Consider the following 18,746-nt stretch of genomic DNA (forward strand, 5'->3'; position numbering starts at 1 on the left):
GATAGAAAATTTTGTGACCATAAGGACATGTAAAATGATCAGAGGTAAGCAACTCCAGGCCTTAAAGGCCAGTTCATATTTTCCAGATATGCTTACCCTATTAGCTGCTGATTACCTGGTTCAAGTATGTCCAGGTAATCAGATCATGACGTTCAAATGTATGTTAGAAAAAAAGCAGGAATGTGGTCCTCAACCCCCGCCCCTGATTGAGAAGGAGCGTACCATCTCAGCTGTTTTTTTAAACTTTAACTTTTTTATTCTCGGCAGAGTCGGCACTCTATTCAATCTGTATCAGCCTTTTTATTTCCATAAGGTGTGTCAAATAATGCAATTTTAGAAATATTAAATAACATGACTAAAATTTTCTGTTAGCATTAGGATTTAGCCTTGTTTGGTTTTTCAAACCACTCCTTTACATCCACCTAAGGATGCAAATTAGAAAGCTGCGTACCTAAAATGGAATGCATAAACAGACACTTGGTTTCTTAGTTTCATTTCATGTCTTGAAATAAGTAGAAGTCGTAAGAAAGCTGAACAGTGCAGAGTATCTCCAGTAAAGAGAGTCATCAAGCTGCATCATGCATCACACAAAGGTGAGTGGAAAAAGAAAAACTATTTAAATTCTTTTACTTTGAGGAAATTCCTAATATTGCACTGTCTTACATTATTTTCTGCAAATCTGGCTTTTATTCTGCATTATATCGTTGATCAATTGTATTATTTTTCATTGATTATACCGTTTGTTTAAAACATTTGTTAATTAACATTATATGTTAATTATAGTTTTTCCCACAGGGATTAAAAATAGTTTCTGTCATTGTTCCTTTTATATTCTAGTGGGAAAGAAGACAGAATACAGCATTTTTTACAAGGTGCAAATGTGACTGCAAGAATGCATGACAGGGAATAAATACTTCGATCTGAGAAGAATCTGTTTTTTTATTGTCAAGTGATTTTTTTTACATATTATTTCTCATTATAAATGGTGCTGCTCACCCCATGTTGACATATTTGTGCTAACTTTTTCTTCATAAAAAAATTAGGATGGATTTAATGAGGTGCATTAATAAAGCAGAAGAACTCAGTTGTTGGATAACGTCTCTGTTTTTGCAGGCGACCCCTCCTGTTCCTCTGCCACGGACGCAGCGTTGCCCTAAGACAAAGTCTCTTGATGAGGAGTTGTTACGTACTAACTGCTCACCTGAGTGTCCTGCAGAACCTACAGAGGTTTGTGTTCAGTTTCCCCAAAAGGATTGCAATGCTGTAGAACATATTTGATGTGAAAATGTAAAAACATTGACCTGTCTTACTTCTATCATTTGAATTTAGATGAGTCCCCGTCAGACCAAACCACCCCCAGTGTTGTCCAAGAAGATTATAAAACAGAATTCGGAAAATATTCAAACTTTGCCAAGTTTTGAAGAAGTATTGAAGGTACATGTAGTCTGTTCTTTGGGTTTATTTTTACATTTCAGAAACCTCTATCCTTAGGAGATAAAACAGGTTAAACCTGAGTAATGACTAGCACTATGCGATAATAGTTCAGAAACAATGACCTGTCTCACTTCTTTTATTTTAATTAAGATAAGTCCCCTAAGACACCCCCCCCCCCAGAGTTGCCCAAGAATAGGATTATAAAACAGAATTCAGAAAATATTCAAACTTCGACAAAGTTTGAAGAAGTATTGAACGCGAGAGTATGTAGTACTCAAGTACTGTGTTCTTTTGATTTGTTTTCTTACATTTCAGAAACTCTTATCTTAAAGACTTAAAACAGGTAAAACCTGAGTAAAGACTTGTACTGACCAACTTCTAGATGGTAGTATGAGATAGCAGTTCGGAAACAATGCATGACCGCATTGCAGCCACAAATATGAGGATACATGCTTTCACTGCATGAAGGACAGTGCAGAAGAAAATGAAAACAACTCCCTGTGCTCACATAAATCACATGATTTTATATTCCCCCCTCTTGGTTAAACAGTTATTCTTCTGCAAACAGAAGACAAATTCCCCCTGACTTAACTGCATAACTAACTCGCCTAACTGCAGCGAGCAATAATTGGAGCTTTCCAGACGTACAATTTTGAGCCAGACGAGGAAAACAGAAACGTATGGATCTACTTGTCTTCAAGTGGATGCATCAGAATAAAGCACTGCATGGAGCTGGTGGTTTGAGCAATTTTAAACTTAATGGTGTCATTACATTTTGAACCTTTAATGAAGGAAAAACAGTAGTGATCGTTTTTGATAGCATGTAAACTGGGGTTACAGGTTTGAGAGTTTAAAACCAACCGCCTCAGTCCAGAGATCAAAATGTGCTCTTCTGCAAATATTGATACCCAGAATCAGTTTTTTTTTACTTAAGGTAGTGAAATAAGGTCAAGTTAAATCTCTCAAGGCAACCTTTTGAAACTTTTATCTATGCCTTTGTTACCTCTCAGGTGTGGTTAACTATAATGTGTTAATTGTAGGATTTTTAAATCTTCTGTAATTTTAAATCATCAGTTAATTTAAGATACTGCTGCACGTGTTTTACCTGGCTCCCTAAACATGGTAGCTTTACTTCTCCAGCTCCACTTAGGATTCATTTTAAAGCTTTTTTTTATAGGTCCCTTCCTGAGCTTTATACACCCTAACAGGCCGACCTGAACACTCAGGTCAGGTGACCAGCTGCTCCAGGGTTTCTCACTCAGAGGTGATGTGGAAACTGTTGAATGACCTCCCAATGGATATTATGCAGGCATCTTCATTTTCAGTTTTTTCAGCTTTTTTGGCCTTTTACACAACATAAATAAGTTTTTCTACTTTTTTTAATCCATTTATTAAAACAGACATTTGAAATGCTTGTCTTTTAATTGTTGTCTGTTTTGTTTTTGTTTTTTCATGGAACGTTGAACTTTTCAAATTTTTTACTATTTCTGTACTCATTTAGATCTGTAATTTTTCAGCTCAAGGGGGTTTATTTTATTTTTTTACCCATCTAGCATTTTAGTCACCAGGTATAAAGTGCTTTATAAATAAAGATTGAATGAGTTTAAATTTTGAAGACAGAACAATAGAACAATAAAAACATTGTTCTCACAATATTGTATAGGAAATTCTAGTTTAGGTTTAATCCTAAAAACATCAGTACTATCTAGAAAATCAGTCTGAATTTAGTTATTTACTGCACCGAAAGGAAGGAAGGTCATGTAACGCTGAGCTGATAAACCAGGCTCTTCTGACTGGTGCATTAGGAGTCATGAAAAAGTCAAGTCAGGAAGTAGACACATACAAAGATAAAGCAAATGCACAATGTCACTTTATGATTTTATCTGCCACGTACGACATAGCAAGGAAAAAAGTAAATCTTTGTTTTCACATAGGATGTGGACCATCGCATCTCTAGGGTGGTCTCTCAAGAATCTCCTGCTGTCCCACGTACAGCAGCAACAAATGATCCTGATGACAAAAAGAACAACTCGGTAATTACTTTCAATCATAATGATGATTGTCAATTGATGCAAACTGTGTAGTAAACGTCTTTTTTCAATCAGAAAAAAGAATCTCTTTCCAGCAGGAACATATGTAAGTAAAATTTAAATTATTCATCTTGTGTTTCATTATTTGCACTCTTGATTTTCAACACTTAATCTATTAACTTGCAGCTTGGCAAGAGTTCTGCAATGATCTTAAAAGAAAAGGAGCAACTGAGAAAGAGTGAGTATTGTTCAAATACTATTTTGTGCAGAATTTTACAGATGGAAATGTTATGTTAAAAAAAAGATTACTTTTTAAGAGATATTGATTTTTTTCACGTTTAAATCCCATGAAAGGCTGGAGTTAATTGATTTCAAGTTGTTTTAACTCCCTTAACATGCCTAAACTTTAAACCAAGTTTCTGGAATCCTGGCTTAGACCAGACATTTTGAAGACCAACGCCAATAAAAATGGCATTTTTTGTGTTTTTTTGGTGTCTTCATATTTCTTGTGATTGAGGACATATATGAAGAAAACTTATCTCAAAACTGCATTTCTGAGTATTTGTTAATTCAAGTCGTTGTGCCGACAACGAATTGTATTGTGAAAAAGCTTTTAGCTGTAATGTAGGCGCTAATGTCTGCAGGCCACAAGCCCCTTGCTCCGCTCCATTCTGACGCACTGGCCGACAAATAGATTTATGTACATCATCATTTTACTAATCCAAACTGGCATCTGACTCAGAACTGTATGTCTGGATAAGTCCAATATTGCTCGCCATTTTTCTTGCACAGCTAATTAGGTTGAGGTTTTGAGGGGCTGTAAGCTAGCAGGTGTGTGTAAACAGAAGGGTGACAGGAAGTGGTGGCAAACTTACTCTGCAATAACAGTTCCTCCCACAACTCAGAGGTTAAGATGCCCTTCAGAAAATTTGTCCTGGACATAGTTTACACGACAAAATCGTATTTAAAAGACCACTGGGAACGCTTTTACAACAGATAAAAAGATGACTGAAGTGGGACTTTAAAATATACTGCTCAGGTATGACCAAAGGTGGGACAAAGGAGCTGTCATACTGTATATTAATTACTGTAAACCTTTCAGAATCATTGTTGCCCTTGCTGAATATCTGTATGAAGAAATCCAAAAGTATAATGACATGATGTCTGAGCATGGTAATAGCCTCAAGGAAGCCATTGATGAGCTGCACTCCATTGCCGCAAACATAAACAAGGTAATAAAAACTTTGTACAAAGAACCACAAAAATTCAGATTATGTTCCCCAAAAATTTGTGAAAACTCTACATATTTTTTTAGGTTTCTAAAGGGACAAAGATTGCTGGCATCACAGGAGGAGCTACAACAGCATTAGGAGGCGTGGCTGCAGCTGCTGGGGTGATTCTGTCTCCCTTCACACTGGGATCCTCGCTGGCTCTCACTGCAATCGGAGTGGGTGTGGCTGCAGCGGGCGGTGTCACTGGTGCATCAGCAGCCATAGCAAACAAGGTGACACATGGTGATCGGATATGCTACATAAATTGGGGATCCAGCTCATAAAACCAACAAAAAGACGATTTCAGAAAATTTGAATTCTCTTTAGAATTTAACATTTACTCTATACGACCAACTTCAATCCTTCATAAATATGGGAAGGGACAGGTCCTGCTGGATGATGAAATCTGCAGAAGGAATCCTAAAATCCTCAATAACATTCTGCTCGACTGTTCCAGTGATTTTGGATTAAAATAACAGTATTTAACACCGATACTAAATATTAGACCCCAAATTAGATTAGATTTGATTCAATTTTATTGCCATTACACTGTACTGGTATGGGGGAATGAAATTCAGTTTGGGCCTAACCAGTGTGCATTAGCAGTAAAGTGCAGGATATAGTTGTTAAAAAAAAGTACAGTATGTACAGTAGATGTGCAAATTGAATGATGGGGACATGCTATACAAATGGTTTCCATTTTAAATAGTTATTTAAATAATATACAGGTATGAATTTACAGATATACTTTATGAATAAAAATGAATGTCTATTTACAAATTTGTGTATGAGCAAATTTACTACAATGGATAAATAATTTACATGATACGGACTGTGTGAATGGAGCTGAGAATTGGGGTGAAGCAGAGTTCTCTAAGGAGACCACTCTAGGAACGAAGCTGTTCCTCAGTCATCATGATTGTCTGGAGATGTCACACTGGACCTCAAGCAACTTGGGTTCTGCTCCTCACCAGTCTTTCTGGATGTCTGCAGAATCTTGAATCTTTTCCTTTCATTTCCGCTGAAGCCTTCGGTTGTTTCTTCTGCTGGTGCTTCTCCTGCCACATTTTGCCGTTTCATTAGACTATCTTTTGATCTGCTTGGACACAGCGCTCTGTGAACAGCCAGCCTCTTTAAGCTAGGAACTTTTGTGGCTTACCCATAACTATGGAGGGAATCAATGATGGTCTTTTGACAGGTTGTCAAGAATGAAGTCTTCCCCACATTGAACCAAACTAAACTAATTTAATGACATCTGGAGATCCTGTGCAGGTGCTTTGAGTTTAGGAGATGACTAGTTGGTGAAACTCAGTTCAAAACATTCATGTCCTGAACAATGTGGTCAGATTTCTCCAGAATATTTTATTCTTTTGAAGCCCTGTTTTTGTTGTTTTTATGAGCTGGGACATTTGTGTAAAAATAAAAATACTTTATATCAATTAAACATTGGGCCCTGAATCTATATTTTATGAAAGTATATTTTTGAAAGGAAATATGAAAATTAATACACTTTTCCGTGTTATACTAATTTTTCGGAAAGAATTCGTATTAGTAAAAGCAAAGAGATGAGAAAGTGATCATGACTGAAAAATTCAACATTCTTAAAAAAATCAACTTTTTTGGGGAGAAAAAGTAAGTCAGTTTGCCAAAGGAACCAGATTTTCCACGTTGTTTGTTTTGGCACCTAAACTTATATTCAACCCGTTCAATAAATATGCTACACAAAAGCCATGTAGCTTCACAATAAGTGTACAAAAAATAGCATATTTTTTCTTTGTTGGTAACCCTAATTGTTTTTGCAGGCAAATCTTTCCAGTGACAAAAAGAAGATCCAGGTGACCTTGCAAGACTTTGAAGAACGTTATGAAAAAATTCTCCCCTGCCTGAAGTTCATCAATGAGGGAATGGATCAACTGAAGCTGTATGGTCAGTCTACTCTGAGTGAAGTCAAGACTGACTCAGAGAATGCATCCAAGGTGCTAAGGATGTTTACAAGTTATACAAGTGTCATGGCTGCAGGGAGATGCACCAAGGTTTCCGGGACCATACGAGGCTTTGCGCTCGGGATGGAGTTCTACTTCAATCAGGAGAAAGATGGGCAAAAATTGAAAAAAGACCTCAGGTCAAAGTTTGCAAAAAAAATTGACAAGCTTGCAGATGATCTTGGAGAAGGTTTTAATGAACTCACTGAGATTCAAAACTTGTTTGCCTAGCATTCCAGCAGATGTGGATCTTATTATATTCATAGTCTCTTCGTTTTTTTATAACAGATTTTTGATTTACAATTTGTACATTTTATGTGGGTATCTGTTGAGTTTAAATTTTACCCAAACATTTATAAATATCAAGATAAAAGTAAAAATAATGACATCGGATAAGGTATTGTAAATTGTCTGTTTTTCATGGACATTATAAAAATAAAATTATTTTTTTTCAAACTTCAAGGTTTGGACGTAATATCAACATATGAGGAAAGACGCTTTCAGACGTCAAAAACATGCAGACAGTTATTGCTTCTGGGATTACATTTGTATTTTCTGTCTAACTTAGTACAATGCAGTTTGTTGGAAACTGTGGTCCCTACATGGAATCCGCCAGCAATAACGGTCGACCTGTTCTTTGGTGCTGCGAACAGTGTGACGGAGTTGTACATGGGCTGCCTACCTTGTCTCCTTGCAACAATGGAACCATGCATTCACTGCTGGTAGCTCAGAAGGGGCCCCAGACCAGGGAAAGAAGGACGGTTGTACTCCCAGCACACACTGAAAAAGTGACAAGCAAATGGATGCTGAGGGAGTTTGGGGCGTACTCCACGGCCGCCCCGTGGTGCAGCGGTAGGGCGTTGCGGAGTACAAAAGACATGAACAAATTTTCACAATAAGCTGTGGTGGTCGAGAATGCAGTTTTTCACTCGTCGCCCTCACGGAGAGGCAGAGACCTGACTCCTTACAATTTTAAAGTAGATTGCGATGGTTCAACTGTAAAATTGTTGTTGTTCCCCTTTCAGCATAGGCCTATCCCTTCAGGGGTAGTGGGCTATTTATTACGTGGTGCGGTGGCTCTGACCCCGACTGCAGCGGCAAAGGAGAGCGATATGTACGCTGAACGTCACGATGGGTTAAATAAAGCATCAGTTCATAGAAATAGTTCACCTTTTCCCGCTTGTTTTTGTCCAGATAATGAGGCAAACGTTTGTTTTAAAGTAGCCAGTGCAGTGGTAGAACATTTAAGCTATGTGACTGGAACTTCTTTTTTAGGTGTGCATTATCACTGGATTATTAATTTTTAATCCACACCCAGTAGCCAACCACATACGAGTATTAACCCTCAACATGGTATAAAGTCAAGTACAGGATGACTGCAGGTCAGTTCAGTGTAGTTTTTAAAAACAAAGGCGAGGCCCTTTTACTGGCATTTAGGTCATTTTAGGGATTAAATAAAGGCAAAATTAAATACATGCCATTATACGAAGAGAAAGAAAGCTATAAGGTCCAAACAATGAGCATTTTCCAGTTAGGCCTTCATTTGCAGTTTACTGGTATGGAGACAAATTCATGATCGGAGTGTTTTCATATTATCTGCCATCTTTACATAAACATATTTTAACAACCAGAAAGACGAAGCTTGTAAGTGCAATACAATTCACAGTATCTGTAGTTGTTAACTGACTTTTTGTTTCTTTTGTTATCAGACAGGGGTTGTTTTTTTAACATACCTGACATGTTTCAACGGACGTTTTCCGTCTTTGTCAGAGTCGTCATAAGATAGTTGCGTGTAAAGTATATAAAAACAGTGGATAGTGACTGATACGGAGTCGCTTGTCAAAGACAACATTTAACAAAAGAACCATGAAGTCAGTTGAAAGGCTGCTGCTATGAGCAGAAATTTTAGTGAGATAACAGAATGGCAGCGTGGACTGTGCAGTTAGTTATTATTGCATTAATAATTAATCCGAACTTTACTACACTTGACAAACAAATATTTTCAAAAACAAAACGTTTTTTTTAAGTTTTTTGAGAATGCTTTTGATTGTTGAATATTTTATATGGAGGGGGCGGGAGGGGGCAGAAAACTTTGGAAGGGTGGCACATAAGAACAGCAGAGTGGAAGGCACAAACTAAAAGATCATAAATAAGTATCTAAAATAGTTTTATTTGTCATGGTACCCCCAGGAGTCCTCTCCTTCCCCCCTCCCTTCTCTGCTCTTTATCTCCTGATTAGACCCAGCTGTTCCTCATCAGACTGCCTGCTCCAATTAAAGATAGACCTTCCCCAGCATTCTTTGCCAGTTTTTGCCCCTTTATGGACATCTCCCACGAGTGTCAACCTGGGTCTTCTCACTACTCGATCTACCGGAATTCCACCTGAGATCCAAAACCTCCAGCCACACCACGAGGAGCTTTAATTGATGATTTATTAATTTTTGTCAACATTGACAATATTGGGGGCAAATAGTTAAGCCGCACTCTTACTCCCTGTAGCTCCGCCCCTGGTTTCTATTGTTTGGTTTGACTGAAATTTGAAATTTCTCACAGAATAACTTCAGCTTTAGAAGTTAAACCCTAATTATTGTCGTCAATGATGTTAAAATAAACTTTAATTGTGATGGTTTTAGCTTCATTTTTTAACTCAGGATTTAGAAATTTTTATTTGAAAAAAGAAATGTTTTAACATTACTCATTAACTTTAAACCTACCATTCCCTTAACGGGCTTTTTTAACTCACTTTCCCCGATTAAAGTATTTTTGTTTTGACTCTCCTAACCTTATTTTTTAGCATGTATTCCCATTTAAAGACAAAATTGTTGGCACTTCTCTGACAGAAAAACACACAGTGGTACATGGTGTGTACGCTTCACTACCTTTTTAAAAGATGCAAAGCACTTTACAGTCACAGTCCCACTAACACACTGATGGCGGCTCAGATGCTGAATACTGGCACCAACTTTTAACTAACACAAGCAATGTGGGTTCAGTGTCTTGCCCGCGGACAGTTCGACACAACCAAACCTACGATTATCTGATCAGAGGTCAACTGCTCTACCTCTGCACCACAGCCACTCTGGTCACAAAAATAAATAAATAAATAAAATAAATTGACTAAAATGGAAAGAAATATAATGAAAACCAGACTTTTTTTTTTAGTTTAGTTGTTTTTCTAAAGAATTAATATTCCATTACAGGGTTTAGGCTTTTTATGCACCCACCTTTGACTGCCCTTTAAACCACATTGCATTGGTCACTTTTGAACTGGGCGCATGCATGCAAGCCCCAACCCCAGACCTGGTTCCCAGGTTCCCAGACTTGGCGCCGGTGATGCCAATCCGGGCGACGTAAAATAATCTTTGTTGCTAGTACACATCAGGGGGTTCTGAATTGCCCTCTGCCTGACTGTCTGTCTGCCAAGATGATGTTCTCGGACTGGCCCAGAAGTGCCTCAGGGATGGATGAAACAAATATTTAAACAGGCCTGTAGTAAGGATAATAACCTCTTCAAGATAGAATAACTTGTCACTATAAGGCAGCTTCAGGCCTTAAAGGCCAGTTCATATTTTCCAGATATGCTTACCCTATTAGCTGCTGATTACCTGGTTCAAGTATGTCCAGGTAATCAGATCATGACGTTCAAAGGTATGTTAGAAAACAAGCAGGAATGTGGATCCTCAATCCCCGCCCCTGATCAGGAAGTAGCATAGCATCTCAACTGTTTTTTTAAACGTATTATTCTAGGCTGTGTTGGCACACTAAATAATCTGTATCAGCCTTTCCATTTCCATAAGGTGTATCAAATGCAATTTTAGAATTATTAAATAACATGATTCAAATTTTCTGTTAGCTCGAGGATTTAGCCTTGTTTGGTTTTTCAAACCACTCCTTTACATCCACCTAAGGATGCAAATTAGAAAGCTGCATACCTAAAATGGAATGCATAAACAGACACTTGGTTTCTTAGTTTCATTTCATGTCTTGAAATAAGTAGAAGTCGTAAGAAAGCTGAACAGTGTAGAGTATCTCCAGTAAAGAGAGTCATCAAGCTGCATCATGCATCACACAAGGGTGAGTGGAAAAAGAAAAACTATTTAAATTCTTTTACTTTGAAGAAATTCATAATATTGCACTGTCTTACATTATTTTCTGCAAATCTGGCTTTTATTCTGCATTATATCGTTGATCAATTGTATTCTTTTTCGTTGATTATACTGTTTGTTTATAACATTTGTTAATTAACATTATATGTTAATTATAGTTTTTCCCACAGGGATTAAAAATAGTTTCTGTCATTTTCATTTTCTATTCTAGTAGAAAAGAAGACAAAAATATAGCATGTTTTACAAGGTGCAAATGTGACCTTTAGAATGCATGACAGAGAATAAATACTTTCATCTGAGAAGAATCTGTTTTTTTCTATTGACAAGTGATTTTCTTCACACTATTTCTCATTATAAATGCTGCTTACTCCATGTTGACATATTTTTTTCTTCATAAATAAATTGGGATGGATTTAATGAGGTGCATTAATAAAGCAGAAGAACTCAGTTGTTGGATAACGTCTCTGTTTTTGCAGGCGACCCCTCCTGTTCCTCTGCCACGGACGCAGCGTTGCACTAAGACAAAGTCTCTTGATGAGGAGTTGTTACGTACTAACTGCTCACCTGAGTGTCCTGCAGAACCTACAGAGGTTTGTGTTCAGTTTCCCCAAAAGGATTGCAATGCTGTAGAACATATTTGATGTGAAAATGTAAAAACATTGACCTGTCTTACTTCTATCATTTGAATTTAGATGAGTCCCTATCAGAACCAACCACCACCTGTGTTGCCCAAGAAGAAGATTATAAAGCAGAATTCAGAAAATATTCAAACTTTGCCAATCTATGAAGAAGTATTGAAGGTACATGTAATCTGTTCTTTGGGTTTATTTTTACATTTCAGAAACTTCTATCCTTAGGAGCTAAAACAGGTATTACCTGAGTAATGACTAGTGTGACTAGTAGTATGCGATAATAGTTCAGAAACCTTGACCTGTCTTACTTCTTTCATTTGAATTTAGATGAGTCCCTATCAGAACCAACCACCACCTGTGTTGCCCAAGAAGAAGATTATAAAGCAGAATTCAGAAAATATTCAAACTTTGCCAATCTATGAAGAAGTATTGAAGGTACATCTATTCTGTTCTTTGGAGTTATTTTTACGTGTCAGAAACTTCTATCCTTAGGAAATAGACCAGGTATAACCTGAATAATTACCAGTAGTATGCGATAATAGTTCAGAAACAATGACCTGTCTCACTTCATTTATTTTAATTAAGATAAGTCCCCTAAGACACCCCCCCCCCATTGTTGCCCAAGAAGAGGATTATAAAACAGAATTCAGAAAATATTCAAACTTCGACAAAGTTTCAAGAAGTATTGAACGCGCGAGTATGTAGTACTCAAGTACTATGTTCTTTTGATTTGTTTTGATCCTTACATTTCAGAAACTCTTACCTTAAAGAGGTAAAACAGGTAAAACCAGAGTAATGACAATGCAATGGCATTTCGGAAACCATGCAAGACCGCATTGCAGCCACAAATATGAGGATACATACTATTGCTGCATGAAGGATAATGCGGAAGAAAATGAAGACAACTTAATGTGCTCGCATAAATCACATGATTTTATATTCCCCCCTCTTGGTTAAACACTTCTGCAAACAGAAGACAAATTCCCCCTGACCTGACTGCTTGAAAATCCACTCCGATCTTTTGATTGATTTTAAAAACCTTCCCAATGGTATTTTAATTGTGATTATGCCATTTCTAGCCAGAATTTAAAAAAAACGTATGTCCTATTCAGCACATAGTTTCTAAAGAGCAGCAGGAGTTCATCAAAATTTGCCTCTGAATTGTGGGCAGAACTGTTAACTGGGAGTAAGTTTGCGCTCATTTGCCATCATTCCCCTGTTTACACTCTCTCACTAACTTACAATTCCTTACATCGAAAAAACAAAAGTGGCGAGCAATAATTGGAGCTTTCCAGACGTACAATTTTGAGCCAGACGAGGAAAACAGAAACGTATGGATCTATACTTGTCTTCAAGTGGATGCATCAGAATAAAGCAATGCATGGAGCTGGTGGTTTGAGCAATTTTAAACTTAATGGTGTCATTACATTTTGAACCTTTAATGAAGGAAAAACAGAAGTGATGGTTTTTGATAACATGTAACCTGGGGTTACAGGTTTGAGAGTTTAAAGCCAACCGCCTCAGTCCAGAGATCAAAATGTTCTCTGCTCCAAATATTGATACCCAGAATCAGTTTTTTTAACTTAAGGTAGTGAAATAAGGTCAAGTTAAATCTCTCAAGAACACCTTTTGAAACTTTTATCTATTTCTTTGTTACCTCTCAGGTGTGGTTAACTATAATGTGTTAATTGTAGGGTTTTTAAATCTTCTGTAATTTTAAATCATCAGTTGATTTAAGATACTGCCGCAGGTGTTTTACCTGGCTCCCTAAACATGAGCACATCACCCCATAGCAGCTTTAATTCTCCAGCTCCACTTAGGATTTATTTTAAAGTTTTTGTTTATAGGTCCCTTCCTGAGCTTTATACACCCTGACAGGCCGACTTGAACGCTCATGTCAGGTGACCAGCCGCTCCAGGGTTTCTCACTCAGAGGTGATGTGGAAACTGTTGAATGACCTCCCAATGGATATTATGCAGGCATCTTCATTTTCTGTTTTTTCTGCCTTTTTTGCCTTTTACACAACACAAATAAGTTGTTCTACTTTTTTTAATCATTTGAAATGCTTTATTATTTCAATTACTGTGTACAATGTTATTGGTTTTTCATGGAACGTTTAGCTTTTCAGATGTTTTTTACTATTTCTATTGTAGTTTAGATCTGTAATTTTTCAGCTCAATGGAATTTTACTTTTTGTTTTTACCCATCTATCATTTTGATCACCAGTTGTAGAATGCTTTGTGAATAAAGATTGAATGAGTTTAAATTTTGAAAACAGAATAATAGAACAACAAAAACATTGTTCTCACAACATTGTATAGGAAATTCTAGTTTAAGTTTAATCCTAAAAACATCAGTACTATCTAGAAAAGCAGTCTGAATTTAGTTATTTGCTGCACTGAAAAGAAGAAAGGTCATGTAACACTGTCACAATGTCACTTTAGGATTTTATCTGCCACGTATGACATAACAAGGGAAAAAAAAGTAAATCTTTTTCACATAGGACATGAACCGTCGCATCTCTAGGATGGTCTGTCAAGAATCTCCTGCTGTCCCACCTACCCCACCAAAAAAGGATCCTGATGGCAAAAAGAACAACTCGGTAATTACTTTCAATCAAAATGATAAGTGTCAAGAGGTGCAGAAAAAAGAATCTCTTTCCAGCAGGAACATATGTAAGTAAAATTTAAATTATTCATCTTGTGTTTCATTATTTCACTCTTGATTTTTAACACTTAGTCTATTAACTGGCAGCTTGGAAAGAGTTCTGCAATGATCTTAAAAGAAAAGGAGCAACTGAGAAAGAGTGAGTATTGTTCAAATACTATTTTGTGCAAAATCTTACAGATGCAAATGTTACGTTAAAAAAATGGAGCTTAACTGATAAGGTTTTAGAGATATTGATTGTTTTCACGTTTAAATCCCATGAAAGGCTTGAGTTAATTGATTTCAAGTTGTTTTAACTCCCTTAACTTGCCTAAACTTTAAACCAAGTTTCTGGAATACTGGCTAAAACTACACAAATTACTCAGTGAATGAGGTCCATTTTAAAGACCCACTCTAATAAAAATTGACTTTTTTGTGTTTTTGGTGTCTTGTGGCATATTTCTCATGGTTTCGGACATATATGATGAAAACTAAGTTTAAAACTGCATTTCTGAGTATTTGTTAATTCAAGTCGTTGTGCCGACAACGAATTGTATTGTAAAAAAGCTTTTAGCTGTAATGTAGGCGCCAATGTCTGCAGGCCACAAGCCCCTTGCTCCGCTCCATTCTGACGCACTGGCTGACAAATAGATTTATGTACATCATCATTTTACTAATCCAAACTGGCATCTGACTCAGAACTGTATGTCTGGATAAGTCCAATATTGCTCGCCATTTTTCTTGCACAGCTAATTAGGTTGAGGTTTTGAGGGGCTGTAAGCTAGCAGGTGTGTGTAAACAGAAGGGTGACAGGAAGTGGTGGCGAACTTACTCTGCAATAACAGTTCCTCCCACAACTCAGAGGTTAAGATGCCCTTCAGAAAATTTGTCCTGGACATAGTTTACACGACAAAATCGTATTTAAAAGACCACTGGGAACGCTTTTACAACAGATAAAAAGATGACTGAAGTGGGACTTTAAAATATACTGCTCAGGTATGACCAAAGGTGGGACAAAGGAGCTGTCATACTGTATATTAATTACTGTAAACCTTTCAGAATCATTGTTGCCCTTGCTGAATATCTGTATGAAGAAATCCAAAAGTATAATGACATGATGTCTGAGCATGGTAATAGCCTCAAGGAAGCCATTGATGAGCTGCACTCCATTGCCGCAAACATAAACAAGGTAATAAAAACTTTGTACAAAGAACCACAAAAATTCAGATTATGTTCCCCAAAAATTTGTGAAAACTCTACATATTTTTTTTAGGTTTCTAAAGGGACAAAGATTGCTGGCATCACAGGAGGAGCTACAACAGCATTAGGAGGCGTGGCTGCAGCTGCTGGGGTGATTCTGTCTCCCTTCACACTGGGATCCTCGCTGGCTCTCACTGCAATCGGAGTGGGTGTGGCTGCAGCGGGCGGTGTCACTGGTGCATCAGCAGCCATAGCAAACAAGGTGACACATGGTGATCGGATATGCTACATAAATTGGGGATCCAGCTCATAGAACCAACAAAAAGACGATTTCAGAAAATTTGAATTCTCTTTAGAATTTAACATTTACTCACTTTTTGAAAAAAGAGATGAAGACTGAATAAAATATGGGCAGGGACCAGGTCCTGCTGGATGATGAAATCTGCATAAGGAATCCTAAAATCCTCTAGAACATTCTGCTTGACTGTTCCAGTAATTTTGGATTAAAAAAGCAGTATTTAACACCGATACTAAATATTAGACCCGGCAAATTAGATTAGATCAGATTCCATTTTATTGTCATTACACTCTCCAGGTATGAGGGGATTGAAATTCAGTTTGGGTCTAACCAGTGTGCATTAGCAGTAAAATGCAGATATATTTGTTTAAAAAAAGTACAGTACGTATGTGCAAATTGAATAATGGGGACATGCTATACAAATGGTTGCCCATATAAATAGTTGTTTACACGATACACAGGTGTGAATTTACAGACATAGTTTACGGAAAAAAGATGTATTTACAGTTTGTGTATGAGAAAATCTGCTACAATGGATAAATAATTTACATGATGCGGACTGTGTAAATGGAGCTGAAACTCGGTGTGAAGCACAGTTCACTAAGAAGACCACTCTAGGAAAGAAGCTGTTCCTCAGTCATCATTATTGTCTGAAGATGTCACACTGGACCTCAAGCAACTTGGGTTCTGCTCCTCACCAGTCTTCCTCCAAACCCTTGGACCTTGATTCCTAAATGAAAGACACAGTTTCCTTTTATCAGAAACAGGACCTTGGACCACTGGCCAACAGTTCAGTCCTTTTTCTCTTTTTCCCAGACAAGACATTCAATTCAATTCAATTCCGTTATTTTAATATAGCCCAATATAGTCGCCCGAAGAATAGTCGTCTCAGTGGGCTCTTAATAAACATAAATTCATAAAGAACATAGAGTCATTCAGTTCGACATGTTATGGCTGAATTAACCTAAACAAACTAAGCTGGGCATCCCTGCCCTTAGACCCTCCTCTGTTGCCCCAGACATTAGAAGAGGGTCGACAGTTGTAGCCCGTCTCCCGAATGCATCTGAACGTGGTGGTTTTTGAAGCTGTCCCACCGCCTCATTCCACTATTTCTGGATGTCTGCAGCTTCTTGAAGCTTGTCCTTTTGATAATCTGCTGGTTGTCTCTTCTGCTGGTGCTTCTCCTGCCACATTTTGCCGTTTCATTAGACTTTCTTTTGATCTGCTTGGACACAGCGCTCTGTGAACAGCCAGCCTCTTTAAGCTAGGAACTTTTGTGGATTACCCATAACTATGGAGGGAATCAATGATGGTCTTTTGACTGGTTGTCAAGTATGAAGTCTTCCCCACATTGAACCAAACTAAACTAATTTAATGACATCTGGAGGTGCTTTGAGTTTAGGAGATGACTAGTCGGTGAAACTCAGTTTAAAACATTCATGTCCTGAAAAATGCGGTTAGATTAGTCCAGAGTATTTTATTATTTTGAAGCCCTGTTTTTGTTGGTTTTATGATCTGGGACCTTTGTGTAAAAATAGAAATATACTTTATATCAATGAAACATTGGGCCCTGAATCTATATTCTATGAAAGTATATTTTTGAAAGGAAATATGGAAATGAATGCACTTTTCCGTGTTGTTCTAATTTTTCAGAAAGGGTATGTATTAGTAACTGACAAGAGAAGAGAAAGTGATCATGACTGACAAATTCATAATTCCTAAAAAAAATCTTCTTTTTCGAGGAATAAATAAATAAGTTGGCAAAGGAACCAGATTTTCCATGTTTTTCTTCTTTTACAGATTCCTGTTTGGCACCTAAACTTATATTCAACCAGTTCAATAAATATGCTACACAAAAGCCATGTAGCTTCACAATAAGTGTACAAAAAATAGCATATTTTTTCTTTGTTGGTAACCCTAATTGTTTTTGCAGGCAAATCTTTCCAGTGACAAAAAGAAGATCCAGGTGACCTTGCAAGACTTTGAAGAACGTTATGAAAAAATTCTCCCCTGCCTGAAGTTCATCAATGAGGGAATGGATCAACTGAAGCTGTATGGTCAGTCTACTCTGAGTGAAGTCAAGACTGACTCAGAGAACGCATCCAAGGTGCTCAGGATGTATACAAGTTATACAAATGTCATGGCTGCAGGGAGATGCACCAAGGTTTCCGGGACCATACGAGGCTTTGCACTCGGGATGGAGTTCTACTTCAATCAGGAGAAAGATGGGCAAAAACTGAAAAAAGACCTCAGGTCAAAGTTTGCAAAAAAAATTGACAAGCTTGCAGATGATCTTGGAGAAGGCTTTAATGAGCTCACTGAGATTCAAAAGTTGTTTGCTTAACTCCAGCAGATGTGATTCATAGTCTGCTTTTTGAAAGCACATGTTGCATTTACATTTTGTACATTTCATGCATGAATTTGTTGAGTTTAAACTTCACACAAACATTTAAAAATGTCCAGATGTCAACAATTATGACATCACATTAGGTTTTGTAAATTATCTATTTTTGTCATGGACATGATCAAAATAAAGATTTTTTTTTTTTACTTTAAATCTTGAATGTCATATAAACATAGAAGAAAAGATGCTTTCAGACATCTTTTTTTTTTCAACTTGTCCTGTCTGACAATATGTCTTTTGGGAGACCGTAGTGCCTGAAGACATGCTGTAACAGTTGCTCTGCGGTCTCCAGTTCCATGGGCAGCTTGGGTAATGGAATGACCCTCCATGTCTTGGAGAACCTATTGGCAAAAGGCCAGCCAGACTCTGCCAAGGTACTTTAGCCATCTTAAGTGTTGCACTGGGTTATGATCTGGAACACGTCTGCCTGCAGGGTTGACCACCAAAAGCTGTTCCAGGTGACTGACAGTATCGCAGCAATACCTGGGTGTCCAGCAGCCGGGGTATCGTGTATAAAATAAATAACTTGTTGACGATGAGATGGGGGCACATACACCTTGTCAGCTGGACAGGATGGTGAAGGCGGATGAGAGGCATTGATCTCTGTTAACTCTCTCATGATATGCCACTGCACCAGACTGGACACCAATGAAGAGGGAACGATGGGGTCTGCTGGACCCGATTTGATGAAACTCGCATTTCTCTCTTTTGGCGTAGAGGTTATGGCCAAAGTGGCGCTGGAG

General features: G+C 37.6%; 2 protein-coding genes across 2 annotated transcripts; both read left to right on the forward strand.

The window, feature by feature from the left end:
- The first annotated feature begins 502 nt into the window (after positions 1-502).
- Positions 503-7,179, forward strand: LOC105354584 (apolipoprotein L3-like). Its single transcript, XM_023958941.2, has 9 exons — positions 503-593; positions 1,114-1,227; positions 1,330-1,434; positions 3,369-3,467; positions 3,540-3,570; positions 3,651-3,702; positions 4,567-4,696; positions 4,780-4,968; positions 6,538-7,179. Exons 1-9 carry the CDS (start codon positions 579-581, stop codon positions 6,946-6,948), a joined length of 1,146 nt encoding a protein of 381 aa, XP_023814709.2. The 5' UTR covers positions 503-578; the 3' UTR covers positions 6,949-7,179.
- Positions 7,180-10,648: 3,469 nt separating this feature from the next.
- Positions 10,649-18,156, forward strand: LOC105354587 (uncharacterized). The gene is made up of 9 exons (XM_023958935.2): positions 10,649-10,791; positions 11,300-11,413; positions 11,516-11,623; positions 11,783-11,890; positions 13,959-14,130; positions 14,210-14,261; positions 15,161-15,290; positions 15,375-15,563; positions 17,533-18,156. The coding sequence occupies exons 1-9, from the start codon at positions 10,777-10,779 to the stop codon at positions 17,941-17,943; spliced, it is 1,299 nt and encodes a 432-aa protein (XP_023814703.1). The 5' UTR covers positions 10,649-10,776; the 3' UTR covers positions 17,944-18,156.
- The last annotated feature ends 590 nt before the right edge of the window (positions 18,157-18,746 follow it).

Source organism: Oryzias latipes, chromosome 1, assembly GCF_053564925.1.
Source record: "Oryzias latipes strain Hd-rR chromosome 1, Olatipes_Hd-rR_3.1".
Taxonomy (NCBI): domain Eukaryota; kingdom Metazoa; phylum Chordata; class Actinopteri; order Beloniformes; family Adrianichthyidae; genus Oryzias; species Oryzias latipes.

What these genes read in the sequence shown, in the direction of transcription:
- LOC105354584 (XM_023958941.2), top strand. An exon ending in TTGCCGCAAACATAAACAAG is followed by an intron (nt 4,697 to 4,779) that starts GTAATAAAAACT and finishes ATATTTTTTTAG; the next exon opens with GTTTCTAAAGGGACAAAGAT. An exon ending in CAGCAGCCATAGCAAACAAG is followed by an intron (nt 4,969 to 6,537) that starts GTGACACATGGT and finishes TTGTTTTTGCAG; the next exon opens with GCAAATCTTTCCAGTGACAA.
- LOC105354587 (XM_023958935.2), top strand. An exon ending in TCTATGAAGAAGTATTGAAG is followed by an intron (nt 11,624 to 11,782) that starts GTACATGTAATC and finishes ATTTGAATTTAG; the next exon opens with ATGAGTCCCTATCAGAACCA. An exon ending in AAAGGAGCAACTGAGAAAGA is followed by an intron (nt 14,262 to 15,160) that starts GTGAGTATTGTT and finishes TAAACCTTTCAG; the next exon opens with AATCATTGTTGCCCTTGCTG.